This window comes from Lethenteron reissneri, chromosome 30, assembly GCF_015708825.2.
Source record: "Lethenteron reissneri isolate LAM-NWPU_2019-01 chromosome 30, ASM1570882v1, whole genome shotgun sequence".
In the NCBI taxonomy this organism is placed as follows: Eukaryota; Metazoa; Chordata; class Hyperoartia; order Petromyzontiformes; family Petromyzontidae; genus Lethenteron; species Lethenteron reissneri.
This window is the reverse complement of record NC_083808.1, coordinates 10,018,168-10,043,170: the sequence shown is the minus strand read 5'-3', so window position 1 is coordinate 10,043,170 and position 25,003 is coordinate 10,018,168. Positions and strand designations below refer to the sequence as shown.

Below are 25,003 nucleotides of genomic sequence, written 5' to 3'. Positions count from 1 at the left end.
AAATCACTGACAAGAGTCTACGCATCACGATGTTTTCCGGATGCCGAGTAAGTACGTACGTGTGTTCCTTCGCACCGTGCGTACCCAACCGTGCTAACCGGAGGTGTGGGGGAAAGAAACTTAACTTACTTGGGAAATAAAAACGCTACGTGAAAGAGAGACGGCGTGTCCCAATCTAAGTGACGTGTCATTCCTGCTGTTTCCTAAATTGTATTTGTTTTACAATTCAGCGGCTCTCCAACCGCACACACAATTAGCCAAATGCATTTCCAATTATCAACCCCTGCCGACTGCCATGAATGGTTTTAACGTTTGGGGCTAATGTTACTCTGTTTACGTTTGCATTTTAAGGCGCAACTACAAGGTGACCGACTATTCTTTAGTTCAAATCTATGGAATGTGACACATTTCTCCTTAGCATGATGATTTTTTGTAAATTTGCAGATTATTCTTTCGTTCCATTTGATGGAGTGTGACACATTTCCTTAGTATCGTGATTTTTGCAAAGCAGCCTCAATCAGTCTTTCTTGGATTAAAGAACCATGTGGGTACAGATGCTTTGCATCTGCCTCTGTGCACCTATTAAAACACGTTCTTAAAGGGGCATCTTCACATCCCTTTGCCGACCTCCAAATTCTAGATAATCCTCTCGAATGGCATTCGAGGAGTCCCAGGACTTATCTGGCACTGGAGGATGGTCTGTGGATCAGCTGTGCCACATGAGCCACCAGCAGAGAGATCTTCTCTGTCGTCAAGATGATTCAACCCAGGTCCGTCCGTCTAGAAAAGGGTGACCGAGATGTTGGAGGGCCTTTGTGGGCTCCAGCTGCCGTTTTTCCAATTTTAGAGTCCAACTGCGGGCTTGGAGAGGTTTCCATGTTGGAGACTCATCGCTATGTTCTTTCAACTGTTTTCAATAGGGTTGCTCCGTTTTGACCAAGTACTGCATATGATTTGTGGGAGGGAACTAGATTTACTGGAAAACACACACTAACCAAGAAAAAAAAAACTCAGTCCGTATCTACACAAATGAAAGAAGCCATTGTACAGATATTTCAACTAAAAAAATGCACCATCGGCGATTAATCAAACAAATTTGATGGCAACAGTCACACAATGGCACACTCCGCTAAACGAAGTTATGAAGAGAAAAAATGAAGTTGACAGTTTACCAAAAGGCACATCGCTTTAAACAATGGCACAATTTATTCGACAATGTTCCCAGAATGCACTGAGGTAGTGGTGGAACAGAGGCTGGCCTGTCGAACGGAATGTAAATGTATCACAGATCACTTGGAGATGAACACAGAGAATCTCTAGATCACCCAGGTGGCAATCTTATTTCGTCAAGCGATTTAATGAGTGACGTGCTTGGTTTTTTGGTCCATTTACTAAAGTAGTGCTTTTAAACCCCTATTGTGGAAATGTTGACATTTTAAAAGATGTGGAAGGCCTGCGGGACATTTTTATTATTTCATGCCAATGTTTTTTTCCTGGTTATTTATTTTATTTTGCTTCAGGGTTGAGAGTGTAAACCATCAATTTGAAATTGCCTTTTGAACAAAAAAAACAGCCCTCAACTGCTGTAATATCCATAACAGATGTAGTTATCACATGCATTGGAAAGGAATTGAGGAAGTTGGAGGGTGAGATGCGAAGTTAAGTTATGCTCTGCTACACACTGGGATATATGTAGGCTGGGTGGCAAACGGTAACAGGAGATACAGATCAAAGAGAAGGATGGCCAAAGCAATTGCTGCCACCACACCTCACCATTACTTCCCTCTGCTCTGGTATCATTGGCACCAATCTACAACACGGCTCGGCACAGCCCGTCTTTCTTACACATGCCCCAACCCACGAGTCTTTTCACAGGACACTCACCCCCCGATATGGCACAGCCTGATGAGGAAATTGTAATTTTACTCACCGTGGAGGAGTGATGATGATGCATATGTTACCACTGCTGTTGCCCTACTTAACAAAGTTTGCTTGAACTATTTTTGTCACCACCACCGCCATCTTGCTTGAGGTTTTCTCCTTGGTAACCGACCTCTAGGTGCCACTTCCAATGCTCGTCTTGGAAAACCTGCCTTCCTCCATCCTGCACGCGTGCCCAATCCATAACAACACCCTTATCTTGATGTCGCCAAAGTGTGGAGGGAACTTTTACAACAACAAAAAAAATCGGTTTTATGAGACAGAAAACAAAAGAGCTGTGTGGATATATTCAGGGCTCTGCTTATGCACGAACTTGATCGCCAATTCATCATTGCTTGCCGGGTTCAAAATTACGACGGGGTCACGCTCACACAGCGGGGGCACAAGAGTTAGACTCAGCATAGCAGCACAGACCGCTTCCTTCCCATGCGCAGCGAACGCAGATCGACCTCGGCAGTGACGTTGCAACCAGCACGCAATCAGCTCACCGTGGACACCTGCAAGTCTGCAAATTAAATACGGCGGTAAAGCTCAACTGTGGGACGGATGCTTACTGAGGTGGCACTAGTGTGTGCAGTCATAGGAAAAATTAATACATTAATGAACGCATGAACGATTAAATCAATTTTGAAAACGTGTACTCGATGGCTCAGGGGGCGAAGGAGCAGCACTACCATAATGTGAGATGGTCAATTCAGATCGCAGCGAGAATCGATTCAACTCAGTCGTCATCCATTTCATCATCATAATTTATCATCAACGTTATCATCATTGTCACCATCAACCCTGTAGGATTGGTAAAAAAAATATATAGCATCATCTGATGCAGCTGTAACAATCAATAGGGTTGGCCTGTTCACTGCCACAGGAACGTGGAATTACCACCACTGGCTAATGACCACAGAACGAGATGTTCAATGGCCATTTAAGCAATTTAAGCAAGGGACCACATCAATTACTTCAAATGGGACAATTAACATGTGTGTACTGCACACACAATACAGATGTAAATGTTTTATAGGAGTTAACAACGTCAGATATTTAATGATCGAGTCGAAAATCAAATCATTTAATTTTCCCTGGGTGATTTAGAAAGTTTTGGTTTTGCTCCCTACCCCGCCCAAACGATTAAGAAATATTTATTTATTTAGCATGGCAAGCACACGGCAAGCGCACGGCAAGCGCACGGCAAGCGCACGCGCTACAGCGTAATGTGAACGCGAGCACATTGCAGAGCTCATTAGTAGCCTTCAGACGTTCAAAAAGATTTCGAGAAAAAAAAACCGCAGGCGCATTTGTAACAACAACAATAAGAACAATAGACAAAACGAACGCACTTTTATTCCCTACGGTTCTTTTCACTACGATTTCTCTTAATTAAGCATTTCTTTTGTGTAAGCTTATAAAATAATGGGCAATAAATTACCATGATTACGACTAACTCAAGGTTCCATTAGACGTGCAGGGCCAAGTAATAATTATGCTGCAATTCTGTTGGCGAAAATTTCCATTGCGTCGTTTAAAAAGAAAATTAGAATCTGCGACACGCATGCATCCGCCGTAGAGTGACGCGGGTGAGCGCGGGGTGGAAAGCGCGCAAACAAGAGGGGGCTGCCGGGTTCAAACGCGGCGCCATTAATTGCGACCCTCGATGCGAATGCTGGCGCTGAGAATAATGCGGAGGCCCTGGTGAGGATTTCATTGACACACGCTGGACGATGCACCCCCCCGCCACCTCGCCCCGATCAGCACTCGTTCTGCGGACAGCTCCCGACGCTCGTAATGAACGCGCGCATACGTAGGCACGTGAATTATTTGGGCCGATTTTACGGCCTCGCCTGACGTAACCTTTCACCGTGTCAGCGGATGTCGCTCTGAATACCAAGTCCGGGCAATTGTGGCCGTGCCGAATGATTGTACATGTTGTTGGCCGTCGAGAGTTTACGGAGGGGCGCGTTGCGATTAAATGATGGCGGAAACGTTTGTGCCGTCTTGCATAGGTATCGACGGTCGTCATCGCAACACAGCAGGAGCAGCAGCAGCAGCAGCAGCATTGTATCGTAATGAGTGCCATCGTTGTTATTAGCTTTGCATGTGAAGGCTCTTCTGTCGACAGTGGGGTGAGCAAGCAATTACAGGGCAGTACTTTTGCATTTTACATCCCATGACAACAAACACCTTTAATTAAACAGCAATGCCTCGATACCACAGTTAGATCAGACCAGCAGAGGCTCTACTTTGCCAGATTCAAGCGACTTTTTGCTGATTAAAGACAACTACTTAATTTGTTCGGAGGGCCTTACAACACAGATTTGGCCAGATAATTATCTAAGCGCATAACCCAAAATTTATGTATAATTATATAAATCGCTGGAAAAACCTTCGTGTTAAGACAATAGTGCTGTGGGGTGATTGGTCAGTGAGTCAATCTATCATCATAAGACCTCCAACAACAATAACTCTGATTGCACCTCCGATTAGCGCAGTTGGCTACGTACAATAACTGCCGGGCAACCGAAGAGTGAATACAAAAAATCAAGTTAATTCTGGTGTGTCATTATAAAGCACTTGAACTAAGTTCCGATTACAAGTTAGAGGTAATCTCTAAATGTGCACGGAGTGAATTTCGCACGCTTAGAAGTGCAAGGCAACACAATTGGCGTGATGAGTTAGCCTGCATGCAAGGTCACGGTGTACGAAAAATGGGACGTTGCAGAGAAGGTAAAAAAAAAGTAACTTCACGCTCAAATGAGCGATTACATTACCAATGCGAATTCTCACCGACGGCTGGGAGAGGCATGGGTGAGCATTCCACATTGCTTTGAGTGGGGGACCAGTCATTCCATGAGAAGGTTTCCCACTTGGTGGCACAGCATCATCAAGTGATGGCCCTTTCACTCACCATAGAGGAATAATGCCAGTAATATTTGCGATCACTGCTGGTTAGATTGTACAAGTTCTAATGCTGCTGATACTTATTACGTGTTGATGGTGCTCATTATAATGATTACACTGGTCAACACACTTTTTCTGGCATAAGGTATTCCAACGGTTGTAAGGTAATTTTTGGGTGCTGATTCCAAATCTGGCACATCAGGTTTTTGAGATATCAAATATTGCATTTTCAATAAAAACAGCAGAAGAAAAATATTAAATAAATGTGGATATCTACATAAAATTATATTATAGACACACTATCCTAAAAATACAGCACCATATTTTAACACTAAAGCAGTCACTGACTCGCAACAACTTGAAATCATAAGTGACAGAGTTAATTTCGGGTAAAATCAATGAAAATGGTTATGCCGATAGCATAAAATGAGATGTGATAGAGCAAATCTGAGATCAGATTTGGAATCAGCACCCTGAAATTAGTCTAAAACAGCTGCAAAAGTCCAGGTCAGAAAATAATGTTTTCTTTTGTTGACCAGTGTTATCATGCCGCTCACTATCATTATTCTTAAGGTGCTGCTGATGGTGATGTATTATTGCCGCTACTCATGATGATGATGCTAATGCTGCTGATAAGATTCTCACGGTGCTGCTGTTGATTATGATGCTGATGACTCTCATCATACTGGAGGCTACGACAACGATTATTATCCGATGCTTGGGAGTCCGACTCTACCAACGCTCTCTCCTGGCACCGACAAAGTAAATCAATTCGTAAACACAATTGTGTGAGAAGGAAGAATAATAACAATGGCAAAAAACTTTTTCAAGTTAAAGATCTCTCATCTTATGTGCGCAAGACTACTGCTTCAAGCCAGCTGGATTAATGGAAGGGTCTTGCGAGAGTCAGTCTGTTCATCTTTGTCAACTAGACGCGTGTACAACTGTAGTGGCCTTGCGATCCAAAACAACTAAGCTTCCCAATCCAATTAATTTGTTGTATACAATACATAACGCAAAACAATCGATCGTGTTGTCGTGGAGAATATACGCGGTAAAATAATTAAGCAGATGCTGTGCCTCCTTTTCATAATTTGACTCTCCAAATCTCATCTGTGACACGGCCTTCTGAGAGTGAATTAATTCAGCAAGATTGGTTTAATGCCAGCAAACTCTGCACCGGTGCCGATAATCACTGTCTCATGAGCTGAGTCAGGTTATGCTAATGCTGGTAAATTTTGCCAGCTGTTTTAGCCATGTATGTTGAGCTTCTTTCGCACAGTACGTAGCCAACCATGCTAATCGGTTGTGCGAATAGGCAAGGACCTTCTCAGTTCGACGGTTTGTGTAGTACTCTTTATAAGGCAACTTCACAGGTGTTGCACAAACCTCTTCTCTCCGTGGGGTTAATGAACATTGCATTTTTTGAAGTTTCAGACGTGAAACAACGCCATGATTTGCTTCCTATTTCACATTGGGCTCTGTTGGACATGGCTTTGCAGAGCACAAAGTCAACACAAATCAAGTGCCCTGTTTTGGAGACTTATAAGATTACTCTTGGCTCTTTGGCAGATAAAGGTTTTTGGCTGGGGAAAACAATACGCAAACGTTGGAAGAAAGCTGTAACCTGACAAATGTGGCCCAAACAAACTCCGTGTTGATCTATTTGTCATAAGAAACGTGCAACAGGAAGGCAAACACACCCCCCGTGTGGCCTGAGAGACCGGAGAGCCCAGTGTGATGAGCGAGAATTGTCTTTTGCAGCCGTGGCAAACAGAGGGATAGATTATGGTCCAGCACTCGCTGTGCCTGGCTTCTCGTGTCTCGCCACACCACAATCGGGTACTGTATGAAGGCTGACTATACTGATGAGAGGCCAAACTTACCACTAATGGACATGGCCAGGAATTGAACATGAACACAGTTTTACTGCGGTCATAGCACAGTTGTACGAACCCCTATTGTCACTGTGAAGACAAAAACTAAAATCCCCCATATAGACTGTTGGGGCAAGTGCTGTTAGCGAGCACCTATGAAGGCTGGCACGGCACACGAAGGGATGAGTGGCCAGCACCACGCCCGGCCGCCTTTGTCTCCCCAGTGGTGATGTTTACACACCCCACCAGGTACTCATTTGAGGCTGAGTCGACCTAGGGGAGCTCCATGACCGGTTCAGATAATCGTCACTGGTGCTGGCCATGAGCGGGAATCAAACTCGGGTCACCGGGTTCGTAGTGCATAGTAGCGCTAACCGCTACACTACTGCTGCTCCCCCCGCCCCACACACACACAATTTCTGCTCTGACCAGAGTCCTCGCGATAGCCGAATAAATTTTTGTTACAGCTACATAGGCACACGGTGCACTTACAACCATCTAATCTCACACTTAAATTATAGGTCATTAGTATGCAAAACAAATAGTGTTAATGATAATTGCGTTAATGCAATGTTGATTTTTATTTTGTATATACTTAACATGAGTCTTAATTGACCATCACAAAACACACACTATAAAAAAACACAAAGACAATAGCCTTTTTTTAGGCAATGAAATTACCGTCCTTGTTACAGTAATTATGTGCAAATGGTGCACAGTTGGAAATATTAGGGCTCCGCTTGTTTTTTTCCCTCTCCCTAATTTCCTTCCAAGTTTGTTCTGTTTTGATTGCCAGACTATTACAAAGCACGCTGCATGTGTTCCCTTCGTACAAATTTCCTCCAACTTCCAGTTGACGACAAAGCCACATCTGAGCGCTACTCTCCAATGCAAGGTCTATTAATAAGCACGCGGGCAAAGTTAACGAGCAAATTTAAAAGTAAACAATAAACATGCTACGGGTGATGAGCAAGAGAGGGGTAAGCATATGAAACGTTGCGAAAACAACACATTTTCACTCACAAAGGTAGGGTGGATGGCTCAGGGACATCATCATGGCCATGCCAGGACACTTGAGTTGGCACCATCGAGATCCTGAATTCAAACTCGACATTTAAACTGGGTGTTGGAGCTCTCAAGTGAAGTTCTTCAATGTTGATAATTGTTTTTTTACCCTTTTATCTGGCAACAAAACTGACACCTTTTTTTACAAGGAGTCATGTTTGCATTGACCACAATACCTGCAGTCGGAATGCAAACAAAAAAAATAACTCTGATAATGTATGCACTGTCCTTGAAATTGATTGGTCCACACCCGAGACAGCTTTCTTTAGAGCCTAGTCTCACATGGGTTGGACCAGATGACGCCAAAAGGCGCACAACTCAAGGACAATGAACCATCAGAGTATGAGAGCTCGGGGTAAGCATTTACACCATTGGAACCTCATTTGCCAGTAGCAAAATATGATACAGTAATTTTTTTTTACCCTTTTATCTGGCAACAAAACTGACACCTTTTTTACAAGGAGTCATGTTTGCATTGACCACAATACCTGCAGTCGGAATGCAAATAAAAAACATAACTATGCACTGGTGTCAGATTTGTTGCCAGATAAAAGGGTAAAAAACAATTATCATATTTTGTTACTGGCAAATGAGGTTCCAATGGTGTAAATTCTTCAATGTTCTCAACTGATTTTTGTGTTCAGTGTGTTGTCTTTCACCCCGCACCTCCGATTAGCACCGTTGGCTACCTATGGGGTGAAAAAAGTTCAACGTACATACACGTCCACTTTTCTTTTCTGATGGCTAAAACGTACAATTGTATAATTGCCATATACAGCAAATCGCTCCCTTGGGTGAGACAGGCCGATTGAATTGACCGCACAATCTAGTTCCACGTGCAATCTTTCAAGACTACTACACACGTGTGGGTGCTCAGATTTCCACGTGTCCACGTGTGTGTTCAGTAAGAAACACAATTCACCCTTCTTGCGATACAAAGAATCGTCACTTTACGATCTCACAATTGTTTCAAGAATCTACTCTATTTTTCTGAGTATATCTTTTATGTTTTATTATCGATCACCTAGCCTAACCATTACATCCATGTGTCATTTGCATATATAAACATTTGATTCTCACACTATTTTATTCAAATGTCACCAGAGCACGAGGGAACGGAGGCAGCATTGAAGTTAGCCCTAACCGAGAATCTAACTCAGATCACTGGGCTCATAGCGCTGTTCGCTAAAGCCTGTGCCACCACTCGCCGCCCCATGTTGTCATGTATATGCACATGTCGTTAGATAATGGATAATGCTGCATCACTAAGGTTTGGTAAAAGAGTAAAAAAAACTCAGCCTGTCATTGGCAGGCTTCGCGCCCTCCACTCCATCCCATCCCTTCCCTGCCCTTTCATAACCCCTACGTGCCCTCTGTTACGGTCGCTCATTCCCCGGCCCTTGCACACCCCTCGCCGTCTGAATCTATATATTTCTGAACAGCTTTCAAACTATGTATGATATAATATAAAATAAGATAAGACCTCAGCAGTGCTTCTTTAACATGTTGAATTTCACTTCTCAGACTGTCACCATCTGACACTTTCTAAGCTCGATGTGCGGGGTGATGGTGTGACTCTGCCTTCAGATGGTGACAGTCCGACAAGTGAAATTCAACATGTTCAAGAAGCGCTGCAAAATGAACGGTTACAATGATGCACAAATCAACAGGGCATGGAATGCCAAAACCAAATCAAATAACACGAGCATTGAAACTGCCCAAGTATTTAAAACAATCAAAATACCGTACATTGCGGGAGTAACTGATAAACTAGCCAGATGTTTGGAAAAACAAAACATCCGAGTCAGATTTGTCACGGTACATAAAATACAGAAATTAATATCTGGTACAAAAGATGTATTACCGAAGCTATCAACAGAAGGTGTGTACAGGATTAACTGCACGTGTGGTAAATGTTATGTTGGGCAAACAGGACGAATGATCAGCAGGAGACTTAAAGAACATCAGATAAATATTAAATACTCCCAAATACAACTGTCAGCAGTAGCAGAACACACGTACCAACAAGGGCACTCAATTTATTTCGATAATGTTGGAGTTCTGTGCAAAACTAGCTACTACTGGCCAAGACGAATTAGAGAATGTATCGAAATTGAAGTAAATACAAATAATTTTAACCATTCGGATAGCTACCCACTTAGTGCTGCGTGGAAGCGAATCATCAAATAATACATTGTTTAAATGCATGCCTACAAAGGTCAGCATATTCCAATGGGGATTACCGTTGGTACGGCTACTTTAATACACACAATAGACAAGAAGGACAAGATCAAAGGGCTCGCATAATGCACATGCATAATGTACGTTGCCTCAGTAATCACCCCCCCCCCCTCCACTTTGCACAAGAGCGCAAAAGTGTGGTCACCACATCTGCGCCTCTATATAAGGAACAAAACAGGTGGACTTCTCCACAAATCTGGCTGTCGCCTGATGAAGCTGGTTGTAATTATTGGCGAAACGTCGTACTCAGATTGTAAATGTTGTGGCTTGGCTCTCCAACACACCGGTGTGCTGTACGAGTACACTACACTATACACTACATTATACACTACACTACTATACACTACACTATATACTACACTACACACTAGTGCTGTGCTAGTGACGAATTGGCATGTTCTGATTATGTGACAACCCTCACTATTGGGCTGTGTCGGGTGGTGACAGTTTTTAACGACACACTTATATATGTTTACGCGATCTAACCCAAAACAACCTCTATTATGGATGATACTGGTCGCGAAAGCCTACGTGTTAAACTATATACATATATATCAGACTTCATTGTCAATAAAAGCAATGCTGCTCAAAGGAAAACGCAGAGAGATATTCCATTTTAAAAATCAGGGCATTTGTTCAGACAGCCATTAAGCAACTTAATGGAGCACTTGCATGTGGATGGTGTTCAATACGACAGAACTCCCTTGAAAAAGGTACTCCATATACATTTGTGGAATATTTATATAGAGGCGCTTGGTTAAATGTAATTGATTCCATGCATACTTGGGTGGTGAAAAGGTTTTGAGAAAGGGACATAAATAAAAAAAACAATTCTAAACGCATTATATTTCACTTTGTAACAGGTCATTCCAAGACACTTGTTCTATCATACGGTCATTACGCACAGATGGGACATCATTGTAAACCTAACTTCGGTATGGTGCAAACTTTTAAAATGAAAAGATCTTCGTCACAATACATACCCACTGCCCATCACAGACATGTGCACGAGAAAATTACCCCTCATTTAGCCCGCAGAGACTACTGGGTAAGTGCTGTAAGCAAGCAACCCCGAAGGTTGGTGTAGCATTCACAGGGCTAGAGTGGTCAGCATCATGCACAGCCTCCTTCTTCTCCCAAGTGCTCATGCTCACACAGCACATTTAGTTATAATTTAAGGAAAAACTAAAACAGGTTCAGATTCCAACGACCACTAATATTGTGTGGCATATCCTGGGAATGAACCCAGGTCACCAGGAATGTAATGGAATGTGTGAACCACTTTGACATTGCTCCTGACACACATGTACGTACACACAAAGATACAACCTCCCAAATAGCCTTATGGACCGCAAGGGCAAATTCCATTATCGAGCACCAAATACGTTCGGCACAGCATACAACAGAGTGGCGAGGCCACTGTGTTTCTCCCCAGCGCTGAAGTTCACACCACTGTACCAGGTGCTCATTTAAAGCTACATCCGTTGAGGAGAGGCCCAGGACTGGTTTAGAAAAATAACTGCAAATGGTGTTCGGCATCATCGTGGCGTGATATCGAGCTGGGGTTGCTGGCATCGTAAACAAGAGTGTGTGAACCACGATGTCACAAATCCCTACAACGCACGAATGCACGTATGCATGCACACATAGATACACTTGCACGCACACAGCCGTGTCATACGCAGGCAGACAAATAGCTCTTACAATCACTTATCACCCACTTTGTCAGCATCGCCAACACATTCACTGAAAAACTGTCAGCACAAGTAAACAAAAACACTCTCTGTTATAAAAAAATAAGACACAAATCGCCAGACCCAAAACCATTTCTGCGAAATGCCCTGCCTGCTTGACTCACCTTCAGTTGAACTTGCAGGCTACCAGTATTGGTGCGCACTCACTCACTCACTCACGCTCACGAGACAACCCTTACAGAGAAGGCACGACCGAGAGAATTTGACTTGGGACCGCCGGGCCACACAGTTGCTGATGTTCCGCTTGGGAACAAATCGCATCTCAGGCAGTTGAGGAATTGCTGATGCTGCGAGTAAATAAGACCAAATTTGACATTGATCTTCTCGTGCGCGTGCACACTCACACACAAACACGTGAGCACGCGCGAGCACGCGCGCATACACGGCAAGAAAAAAAATTGCAGCATTTTTTGGGAAAGTTTTGGATACCCGAGGCAGTGTAGCTTGAGGTGGGGGGGGGGGGGGGATGTTGTGGGTAGAAGCATGTCGTGGTGCTGCAATGGGATTGGCGTGGTCGCCCGCATTCTCTGCTGCAACGAACGATTCCATCACGGTGGCAGTGGACATCTGTCGGTTCCATTTAATCACGGGTGGCAGGGTCAGGGTCATGCCACGCTCTGCATTTATAGCGCCGAGGCCCGCAAACTTTTACCTCCATCTTATTTTCCAGCGGAGTTTTTATTGTTATTGTTATTTCTAAAACTCTCTTTTCCTCTATTTATATGCCCTCCCATGGTCTCACTGAAAAGCAACATTTTCAAGGCACTCCCCTTCTTGTGGGAACACAACAGGAGGGCTGTGGTCAGCATTGTTGTGCAATCACTGAGCAATCGCATAGGAGACTGAATGCGTGCAAATTCCAGACAAATATATGTATTATGAGACATCTCCTGGTAAAGGAGATGTCTTATAGTATAAATGCTTTCCCCGAGCTCTCAATACTCTGATAGTGCGCTGTTTTTGAGTTGTGCGCCTTTTGGCGTCATCTGGTCCAACACCAATGGAGACTAGGCTCTAAGAAAAGCTGTCTCGGGTGTGGACCAATCAACTTCAAGGACAGTGCATATCATTATCATTATCAGAGTTGTTTCTTTTTGTTTGCATTTTGACTGCTTGTGTTGTGGTTATTGCAAACATGATGTCTTGTACAAAGGTGTCAGTTTTGGTACCAGTTTAAAGGGTAAAAACCGATTACTAAAATATATGTATGTATGTTGAATTTCTTTTGTACCGTACGTAGCCAACCGTGCTAATTGGAGGAATAGGGGAAGGCCAACAAACTAAACACAAAAAGCAGTTCTGAAGAAATGAGTTTTCAATTTGTATAAAAAAGTTCATAGCTCCAGTGGCATCCTAATATTGGAAGGAAGAGCGTTCCAGACGGCCGCAGAAGCGCATCTGAGAGTACACGATGCGGTCACCGTCATTGTTCGATGGTTAGCCAAAAGCCACTGCGAGGATGACCTGAGTTTGCGTGATGGTTTAAGCTCCTTGATGAAATCAGCAAGGTAAGTATGCTTGGACGAAATAATTCCATAAGTGCCAGCCACTTTACAACACTTTTTGGCTGGCACATTTACACAATTTCTCACGAATCCTCAAAAACATTTAGGCAGTGGCTAATGGTGGCGAATGTGGTGATGTTGCAGTGGTTAGCGCACGTAAAAACTGGGCCAGGTGGCCCACCCTAAGATTCCGGGCCAGGAACAAAGCCATGGGCAATAGGAACGTAAACAAAGGCTGAGCCTTTCCGACAGTGGATGAACGCAGCTTGAAACGAGCAACTGGAGGCAGAGACGAATGGGAATGCATAAATATTTGCTAGCCACACCACCCATTCTGTGTTCAACGATACCAACTTTAAAGGATCCAATACAAAAAAAAAATAGCCGTGATATTCTATCCATTGAGGGGTATGTTTCACTTCATTATGGTGTTATTCTCACACTAAATAATGTTTTAGTTACCGGCTAAAGCCTACTTAACTATTAGCTCTTTTTCAGAGCCGCACTGGCCACAGATGATCGCTCATTCAAGTGACTCATGTCATCAAATTTAGAAATTTGTAGTCGTAGCCAAATTAGCCAAACGCTACTGCGGCCGTCTGGAACGCAAATATTTATGCATTCCCATTCATGGAGGACCCGGAGCAAAATCCACATGACCACGGGAAGAGAGAAAACACACAAGCTTCAAATATACAAGCATCGTCAAGGCGAAGATTAAACCCACGACCTCCTGCGCACCAGGCAAGGGAGATAATATCTCGCCATCGCAGTGCTCCACACAAATGATGCTGGTGTGTTTCTGGTGATGCTGTTAGTGGTGTGTGTTGTAGTGGTGCTAATAATGCTGCTGTGTGTTGGTGGGGATGGTGGTGGCGTATGGTTGTCCTGAATGCAATGGTGGTGATGTTGTGGTGGTTGTGGTGTGCATTCGTGCCGATTATGGTTTTGTACGTTAATGGTGGTGGTGGTGATGATGGAAGTATGTGTTGGTGCTGAAAGTAGTGGCTGTGATACTTTGTGTTTGTGCCGAAGGTAGTCGCGGTGTTAGTTTGTGCAGCTGCCGAGGGGTAGTGGCCGTGTGTGTTTGCACGGCTACCGATGGAGCTCACAATCGCGAGAGCGGTGTCGGCAGCACTCGTCATTCTGGACTCACCGGCCCAAAGGAATTGCTGTCCAAACTTTGGCCATGATGGTCACCCTCCACCCAGCAGTGGCCCTCGGGCACGCGCACGTACCTGTTCCTGTAGCTCAGGGTTCTGCAGGGGAGGGCAGCGAAGAGGGCACAATCAATCAGTCAAGCCGAGCCCTGCGGCGGAGGATTTTACAAAAGACATTTCCCATTGAGAGTACGAGACTCGGCTGTGTAGGAGGCTTCAGAATGAAATAGAACGGATAAAGCTTTTCCGTTGTTTCACACGCTCATTGCTCGAACTGGGATACAATTGGTGGCTTTACAACCATATAAAAAGACAATAATGAATACAACTATTGCAAATATTTAATAATATAACATACTGACATCGTGGGCATAAGTCGTTACAGCACACTGGGAGGGAAGGGTGCATACAGCACCAAACACAAATATGACCACTTTTATACGTAAGCTTTCACGGCCAATATTATGATTGGTAACTGTGTTTCTTTTGAGTTAGATCATGAGCTGAGCTTTTGTTAACAACCGATGGTCCTGGATGTAATCCCCAGCGAAACATCGTGCAAAATTGTCCACATTTTTCTTACTTTTCAGATTTCTGGTTTGCTGAAAAATCCAATTAATCGGCATACTTGTTCATGTGGCTCTGTCGGGTGGTGGACGAATACAGTTAAACAATTCACATTTTACTCACACTATCTAACCAAAAATAAACTGATTATGAAACAAATACAATCACCATTGGGTCTCGGGTGAGAATAATGATGGTACCATACAGCTCGAGTCAACTTAGGGGACATTAAGCTCAGGCTGCCGTAAGTATTGCATCCCACAACCCGAAATCAAAACTGTTTCATCAAAACAGCGATGCGGCCTTGCTTGCCAACGCACCATCATCCTTCAGAATGAACACGCACACTCACCACACGTGCGCTCACAACACACGAGTCCACATCGATTTACACCGCCGCCCGACACAAGCAAGTGCACCGTCGCAGTCAAGGAGAGTCTCAGGAATGTGCAGACAATGTGCTGTTCACGGCAGGTTAAATGAACAATGGGCAAACAGAGTGCGTAAATAACACACAGATAACCAGTTCAAGTGTGAGTTTGGAGCTCTCAAGGACCCTTGAGTGAGGCGATGGTGGGAGTTAGAGCGACGCAGCAGTAATTCATGAATCGGGCGAGGCCTGAGTTTGATTCCCAGCGCTTATTCCGTCACAGTTCCTATGATCACTGTTTCATTGCTTTCATGGCTTTATTTTGGTGATTTCGAAAAGTGTATTGGTTTAGCCATGTTTGTTTGTTGTAGTACAGAGTTAGACTGATGGCCTTAATCTAAGTTGTCTTGTGGTTGTTGTTGGTTGTTTGACTTGCATCCCACTGGGATTTTTGCACACAGCGTTGGTGTATGGTGATTTTTTTCTGCAATATTTTGCTGTCTTTTCTTGGATTTTCTGTTTGCACTTAGTCACATATTCACTTTAAGATGTTTTTTGTTCGTATTTTTGTTTTTTGTTTGTTGCGGTTGCACCCGATTCAAGAGCCGAATGGCTCACAGGGCTATACCTAATAAATGAACTTGAACTTACAGCAGTTGAAAATGATAAAATGGTATCTTCACCTGTCCTGAGCTTCCTATAGGTCAACTCAGCCTAAAGTGGATGATATGTAAACATCAACACCTGGGGAAATGAAAGCAGCGAGGCATGCTGCCAATAACAACACCCCCCCCCCCTCCTACCGTGTATCATGGTGGCCTTAATAGGTGCTCACTAACAACACAGTTTGTTCACGGGATCTACGGTGAACAAAGCAAACGTGTTTGTGCGTGTACTATTAATTCACAAGCCCTTTATCAATCCGCTGATGGATGAAGGTCTCTGCACATCATGGCGTTATTCACAGTGGTTTTGGCCGGGTACTGTCGTATGTGTATTTGCATGTGTTGAACTTCTCTCGCACAGTACGTAGCCTACCGTGCTGTCAAGCAATCGTGAGTTTTAGATAACGCAGGGGCTTGCCCACGTTTGTTTGGTGACAATCATTCTCCGCGTTTCCGTATTGTGTTTTTTTCCGGGAAAACGTTTATCTTTCAAAAAGCCAATAATAATAATAATGATTTTTTAAAACCTCGCCGACAAGGCTCCTGATGTGAAAGAACGGTCAAAATTCACCAAAAGCACCCTGCTGAAAAATGTCTTTACATTACGACTCAGGGACAATAACGCACAGTTAAGACTCCCGACGCGAAAGCCATCAACACCGCTGTTTGTTCAAATTTCTGTGTCCCGGTTGTGCATCAGCTGGTCTTACGCGCACAGTCTAGAATTGCAACCACTTACAAAGACGTCCTACGGGGACACTGGCTCCTGCGATAGCAAATGTAATTTCCACCACTGGATCAGGGAAGCTAATTCATACGAGAACTACCTAACTTTGATCATTTATGTGCCACGAAGAAGGGGCATTGCCTGAAATGTCAGCTCTTTTATATTTTTCTTTTTAAGGCTGTATTATTGACGAATGTATTGATTTTTTTCCACCGACTTTCATATGAGGAGAGAAGCAATCCCAGTTTTTGATGTAGAGTAGCAGCTAGATTTAAACACACCCGTTGGGTGTGCTTGTATCAAAAGCTGTTCTTTCCATAGTATGTAAGCACGTGATACTTATATCAGACCTGTGTTCATAGCAGGTGTGTTTATATCCAATTTCCAAAATAAATGCCTTTCCAGAAAAATGTGCATTCATAGCGTGCATTCACCTTCGATTAGCACGGTTGGCTACGTACAGTGCGAAAGAAGAATAACATAAACATATATGCGCGCGCGCACACACACACACCAGTATTTGCCTAAAGATGCTTTGACTTTGACAGAGATATCCTACCCGTGCCATTACACTGCAGGATCTTGGCTGTGCCACTTTCTCAGCCCACCACCCCCATCCGTCCAACTGCCCTTGCCATCTTCCAGCAGCAGCACCACCGCCGCCACCACCACCACCACCATCATCATCATCCTCCCCCTAATTTGCCTCCCTCTCCCACCACCCACTCCATCCCACCCACAGCACGTACCAAACACCCATTAGGGGCAAATGAAGGGCCCGCGTCGCTTTGCGTTAATGCGCCGGACGTGGACGGTGATAAATGGGCAGATTATATGGGGGTTGGCTCAGCCCACACACCGGGCAAGCAAAGCGAGATGTGTCGCCCTGCGTGGCGTACGGGGCACATCGCACGGGATGCCAATCAAGGCGCGGCCGAGAGCAACTCAAGATTAACCCGCGCGCGGGCAGCACGGGGGCTTCACGCACAGGTGCTCTTCGTCCAAGCGGGGAAAACTTTCCATGCTGCTGCTGTCGGTGCGCGCGGGAGGGGGGGGTTAATGTTCGCACGAGTAGCTTTTTGTGGCTCATAGATGCGGAGCGTGGAAATGCCGTTGGAAAGGCGAAGGCTGTTTGGAGTAAGATCGCGGTTGGAGGAACAGGTGCCAGCGGGCCACGTTTGCTGCGACGTTGTTGTTGTTGTCGTCGTTGTTGTTTGCACCTCGGTGTGCAGTGCATTGTGGGTGAAATGGTTAAAAGCGACCAGGTGTAATTAATTTCAATGCTAATTATTTTCTTTTTAAAAGGCATGGCTTAACGCTTTATGCAAATGAAGTGCCCATGAAAAACATGATTTACTGAATTTGTATGCATCAGGGAAGGGGGAAGGGAATTATTTTATGCGTTCAAAAGTGATGGCAATCAGTAATCACCACTCAATCACCACTCAATCAGCTTGGGAACAAATGTGCCACACCACTATACATACAAAATACCAGTTACCTCTACTTAAAGGTGAGTGTAAATGTTTTTATGATTACTCTGTTATGCCAATGGCTTCGATGGAAGAGGTGTTGTTAAAATGCTTTATATAATATTTTGTCAAGATGCACAAAACCTGTGACATTTTCCTCCAATTGTTTCCCATACACAACCCAGACATGCACCAACCATCTGTGGGCATGTGGATTTGAGCAGAAATGTATCAATCTCGTTCACACGTCCAATCCCGTGTCCATCTATCAATGTATCCGTTTGCCCAACTGTCCATATATCACCGACGTGTCCGAACATCCATTTGTATCGCCAGTCGTCTGCTATGATCGCCCGTCTGTTTGTACGTCCGCGTGCTCATCTCCACGTCCGTTCAATTGCCTTGTCCATTTACGCGTCTTCCAGTTGCCTGTCTATCAGTCACCGAATGTATCCGTCTGTTTCCTATTAGCCCTTGCCCCTGCGGCCAGCGGATGTGAGAGCAGGCTGTTCGGTGAGATGCTGAATTACCTGATAATGTCTCCTTCCAGGGCAATAACACGCTTGATCATTTTCTGTCCCGGATCCCTGGGTGATCTGTAATTTTCCAAAGAGACAAGGGAGAAAGGGAGGAGGGGCAGGGAGGAGGGGTAGAGAGAAGTAAAACACACATGCATAAAGACACGGACATCCCGCACGCACGCACGCATAACCATATATACGCACACAATATAGGCCCATTAGCAAGCAAGGCTTCTCAAATGTGCTATAATTAATATCCTAAAGGCAACAGGCCACTATTTGCCACTATTAACACTGCCTCATAATAGAACGATAAACCATAGGCGGCGAGCATTTCAGGCAACGGTCCTTCTTCAGAAAAGGCAGCCAGGGTAGGAATATTACCGATATATACATGACCATAAAAGCAAGAGCAAAGACAACAACGCACAAAGGAGTTAGAAAATAGCACACGCACAACCGGGCAATCCCGTGGTTTTTTTACCGCCCGTGTCTGTGCAAAGCGTGAAAAAGGGAGGTGAGGAGGTGTCAGCGAGGCAGTGGCGAGAGAGGGAGGCAGCGCCACGCTGTCAGAAAGAGACTGGCGGTGGTGCAAAAGCCTGGCTGTGCTGTGCAGCCAGGCGGGCACTATATTTCATGGAGAACTCCCGAGAAGGCACCGGCGCTGTGCCTGGGAGAGACAAACGGGAAGGGGCGCAGGTCTCCAGCGCCGCCGGTCCAAACGCCGTCGCTCGGCAAACGCCTCGCCACCGCGGAGTTGCGGGGGCCGAGAGCTCAACGGGCACAGCGGGCACCGTTTTGCTCCGTGGGTCCACACTTGTTGAGGCGGAAAGAAAACTTGAGGCATCGGCCGCACACGGCTGGCGAGCGTTTCAATGGCTTCACATCGCCAATGAATGCTCTTGACGCGCAGCGTGTGACTGCCACTTTGCGGGGAGTCAACAGCGGTCGTCCCACGGCTGCAGCAGCCGCTGCCACGGCAATGTGAAATTTTCAGCAATGGCTTCCAGGCTCGTGAACAGAAATAAGCACCGTCCCCCGTGCTTTTTAAGTAGATGCACTTCAGATGGTTTAATGTCTACAAATGCATCGCAATTGACAGAGACGTTAACTGTGTTTAACTTCGTACGGATACACACACAAATGTGTACACACACTTGAACACATATCAATGCACATCCACAGGCGTACAGTTGCCACCCATATGCATGCATTATGTGCGTCTATATTTGTGGGTTTTGATGTATGTTGAACTTCTTTCGCACCGTACGTAGCCAACCGTGCTAATCGGAGGTGTGGGGGGAAGGACAACGAACCAAACACAAAAAAATGCTAATATTACAAAAAAAATGTCATAAAACCCCTATAGGGCCATCTACTTTTGCTTGTGTCTGACATCACCAATGGTGAACACACTGCAGCAGGTCCTCACTTGAGGCTGATTAGACATAGGGTTAGGCAGAGGACAGGTTCAGTTACCACGTGCCACCGATGTCTACAGCTAGGAATTAAGCCCCAGATCGTGGCACAATGCGATAACCACTGCACCGCTGCTCTGGCCACACAACGGGCCAGCATATCCACATAGGCAAAAGCTGCGAGAAAGCACCTAGTATTAAGGGGAGCACAGTAGACGAGTGGGTGCTGTCTGGCCAGCACAAAATACAGCTGCCTACACATACAAAAAAACAAAGATCCCCCGTATAGCCTTGAAGACTGTTGGGGCAAGTGCTGTTAGCGAGCACCTATGAAGGCAGGAATGGTGCAGAAGGGGGTGGGTGACCAGCACCACGCCCGGCTGCCTTTGTCTCGCCATGAGCGATGCTTCCACACCGCACCAGTAACTCATTTGAGGCCGAGTCAACATGCACACACATATCCACATAGATACCAGCACATCAATTCGTGCTGAAGACAAAATTAATTTGCAATAACCCCCCACCTCCAGCTCACAACGGTTTGCCCGCTCCACACACGTTCACATCAACAGCCAAATCTTTACATCCATCACTGCTACATGGCCGTGCGGCAACATCTCACCAAGTGTGATCTCCTGCGAGCTCTAGTTATAGATGTCATAAATTGTATAAGCCAAACCCATAGATTCAAATCCTGCGCATCTGTTTGTTATTGCTTTCAAATGTAAGTTTTTTTTTTTCTGAAATACCTCCATCTGCTGCGGTAATACAACGTGAATTGCTGGCACACACACACACCTGTACGCCAATGCTTGGGTGGCAGAGACTGCTGGATTGCGCATATATTATGTTGTGTTCGACACCCACCTGTAGAGCATACAACGTGGCAAGTACGTAGCAGTAGAGCAAGTAGGTAACCGTTCTCATGGCTTACCCCCAAGTACTTTCATTACCTCCTACATACTAAAGTGTTAGGTAATAAGAAAATGGTCAAACGTCCCAGGAAGAACTGTCCGCAACAACAATAAGTCTTCGGACTCCGTGCGGCTTTTGTCGATAACGTGAGATAATTTACTGCAATGGTTCTTGTAATAACATTGCTGCAGATGTTACTTGGTGTCCTTTTTTAAATCCTTAGTTTTTTTTTATTACAATCCGCAAATTAAAGTCACGTGGCTGAGCTTAAGGCGGACAAATTGTTATGCCACGGGCACAAATTTTGAGACTAAAAGTTATTAATGGCCACTTCTGTACAGGTCACGGCACGTGCCAGACCCGGGAAATGAATTCCGAAGCGTTTGCGCCAACGCTGCAGTACTTTATTATTTCATAAGGGTCAGGCATCATCCCATGCATTATTTAACAGGTCCTCAGACTCATGGTGTGCTTTTTATTTCACTGTATCTTATTTTATTTCATTTTATAAGAAGGCCCTCGGTGCCCTAATAACTGCTCCACAATATAGTGTGTGCGTATATATATATGACACATTGCGAAATTTTGAGCGTTGAGAAAGACCTGCCATCAATGCAATGATATTTCTCACGAGGAAATTAGCCTTTCCTTATTTTGCTGTGAAGATGTGATACATGAAAGTCAAAAAAAAAACTTGATCGGTGAATAATTAATATTTAAATATTGCGACCAAATATCAATACTTATATTGATTAAGTACATTGATTCTCCCGTTTTGTTTTATATGCAGACATATACTGGGCTTGAAGCACAAAAGGGCCACTGAAAAACACATTGGACGTCATGCTGAGCAAGATACGGTACAACCAAGAAAACACATTGATGGCCGGGCTATAGACACGTGTCATATGGCAGTCATAAAACTCCTACTTTTTAGAGCAGGAATTTGACAACAGTCATTGTTGACTGGGCTGACACCCGATTCTTGCTGCACTTGGTTTAATGGGTGACTGAAACCCGAGTTGGAGCCCAGGATCCCAGTAGTGCAGCCTCACTGTGCTGACCCCGAAGCAACCTGACCTCCTTATGGCTTTTAAACATGGCATGCCACTTGTTAAATGCTATGTCATGTTTGAGAATGAATGCGAAGAGGTAGCATTTATATATTTTTTATATACACACTGGAGAACCTTTCCTGACCAGCGAGTGGAGATCAACATGGGGACATCGTACCTACAAATACCTGGTGCAACCTGAAAATGCATTAGAGATATACGGCGCAACCGCACACAAAACCCCATGCTGTATTACACTGGTCAACAAAAAAAAACATTTTTTTCTGGCCTAGACTTTTGCAGCTGTTTTAGACTAATTTCAGGGTGCCGATTCCAAATCTGATCTCAGATTTGCTCTATCACATCTCATTTTATGCTATCGGCATACTCCATTTTCATTGATTTTACCAGAAATTAACTCTGTCACTTATGATTGCAAGTTGTTGCGAGTCAGTGACTGCTTTAGTGTTAAAATATGGTGCTGTATTTTTAGGATAGTGTGCTTATAATATAATTTTATGTAGATATCCACATTTATTTAATATTTTTCTTCTGCAGTTTTTATTGAAAATGCAATATTTGATATCTCAAAAACCTGATGTGATAGACAAAAACTGATGCCAGATTTGGAATCAGCACCCCAAAAGTACATTAAAACCGTTGGAATACCTTATGCCAGAAAAAGTGTGTTGACCAGTGTTATCTACAGCAGGGTATGCAAGAAAGTGTCACCCCCGCCCCCTTCCCCCCGTGTGGACAGGAGGCAATTTCAAGGGATCTCAGAAGTAGGTCTGTGATATCAACTTCTAGAAGGTGTTCGCTAACGCTGGGTGATGGACTGCTGGCTGCGATAGATTTCACATTGGGCATTCCTTGCATCATGGCAGTATGCAGACAGCACAATTTGAATATCGGAATGTTCATTGAGACTTTGTTGAATACAAATTTAGGACATGGACAAACATATGAAAATAAAATAAATAACGAGTTATGTTTTTGTTAAATTAACTCCTTAAAACCTTCAAGGTATAACTGCTCTGGCTGTAGCCCATAAGAACATGGGTAGTGGAATGAGCCATTCAGTCACTCAATATCACAAACGATAGTGATCCCTAGTGGGTCATCAGGAAGGAAGGGCTGAAGAACGAATGAAACGTGTTTAACTTCCAAACCCTATCTTAGTGAACACCGAATGCTACAGGTCTACAATTTTCGGAATATTTTTTTCAGTCAATGTCTAAAACTGCGTAAACATTTTTTTTGACACCGCATGTGCAGCCGTTTTTTTTCCCTCTCACATGTTTGCAAGATGTTAATTGGATTGTATTGAACCCTCTCAGAGACCATCGAGATCCACTATTTATTCAGGTCCTCGATTTAACCATTTGCGAGCCCCCATTGAGATAAAACAATCTGAGAGAACCGATTGAGCTTCATCATTTCACGTCATTTTTCAACCATCTGCGAGTCAGTCTATTTAGATTAATTCTTCATATTACTTAACGATCTGAGGAACCACTAAGATTATCATAATTAATTTCTAAATACCCTTTGTTTAACCATATTCCACCCCGTGGAGTTTGTATTACTTCTTCGTGCCCTTTATTGAATTAGTTATCATCCCCGTTGATTTAACATTTCTGTGCCCTTTATTTAACCATTCCAACATATGAGCTTCATTGAATGGGGTATCACCGCAATGAGATTGTTTTTTCACGTCCTTCACCTGCCGATTCGAGAGTCTGCGCTATTGTCACCCTTTTCCATTTCTTCAAACTCGGCCATCAAACGCTACCAAAACGTTGGCAATTTGTTCCGTGAGATGTGGTTAGCAACTTCACTTCCACCACCCTGCCTTGGCTAATATGTTCAACGTAACTGTCAAATCTTTGCAGCCGTCATTACGTTCATATTTTATCAAAGTATATATTTTTTTGGTGCCGAATATGTATTATGCCCACGGCATGTATTTGAGCTGGTGGCCTGGATTAGGCTAGGAGCAGCTATGCATGCAGTGCTGCACACCTTTGCACGTTGTTGAATGCACGTTTCCAGCCTGCATTGATGTTTATGCTGTCATGGGTTTTCTCATCATTTAAAGATATGAAACACCACTATCCATAAACGGAATGAATGAATATTGATAAATGTGGTCTCACTGAAACCAAAATAATGACTATTGCTACGTGGCAGCGTGATGAATTTGGCTGATAGACAATCAAGGAGTACAAACATTGTTATGAGACTGCATGGAGGTAATGAACTCCAAAGATTACAAGAAGCACATTGCACTCCCCAGCGTATTAATGTAAAATAATTCGGCACAAACAGATTAACATGTTCCGTTCTGTTAAACACTTTGTTCGTTTCCGCCGCAGTTGATTTTTTAGTTCAGGCACGTGTTTCCTACCCAGCTTCGTGTACGCATACATCATCCAGGTATTCCCACTTGCCTGCACGATGTACCAGCAGGCCTTGAGAAGAGCTAAAGCTAATGCACCTGCTGCTCATGAGCGCTGCGCAATGAGCTGTGGGAGGCTATTCTAACCCCACTAGATATTGGCGAACAAGGACAAAGCAGTAGCCCCATGGGCAAGGGCAGCTGAGTGATGGTCGCGAGATGGAGACTGAAAGCATTTGCCATCGGCAGAAGCGGGCGACACAAATAATACAACGGCGACGACCAACGATACTACGCCGTATGACGTGATGCGATTGCTAATGGGGGCTTGCATTGAAAGTGTACTTGGTTACGAGGGTTCGGTTTAATGTCGGAAAGGTTGGCATTCCGAGTGACCACATTAAATATCTGGACAACGGCCACAAAAATGGAAGTGATATTAATGGTGCATCGT

The 25,003-nt window shown here is 44.3% G+C and overlaps 1 protein-coding gene across 3 annotated transcripts in view; it reads right to left on the bottom strand.

Annotated features, from left to right (window-relative positions):
• Positions 1 to 25,003, bottom strand: part of IMMP2L (inner mitochondrial membrane peptidase subunit 2) — a 251,284-nt gene that overhangs the window by 29,942 nt on the left and 196,339 nt on the right. For all 3 annotated transcript variants that reach the window (XM_061563041.1, XM_061563040.1, XM_061563042.1), the window contains exons 4-5: positions 18,770 to 18,835; positions 14,435 to 14,537 (exon numbers count right to left, since the gene is read on the bottom strand). In XM_061563041.1, coding sequence (XP_061419025.1) covers positions 14,435 to 14,537; positions 18,770 to 18,835 — 169 coding nt within the window. The remainder of the gene's footprint in view (positions 1 to 14,434; positions 14,538 to 18,769; positions 18,836 to 25,003) is intronic.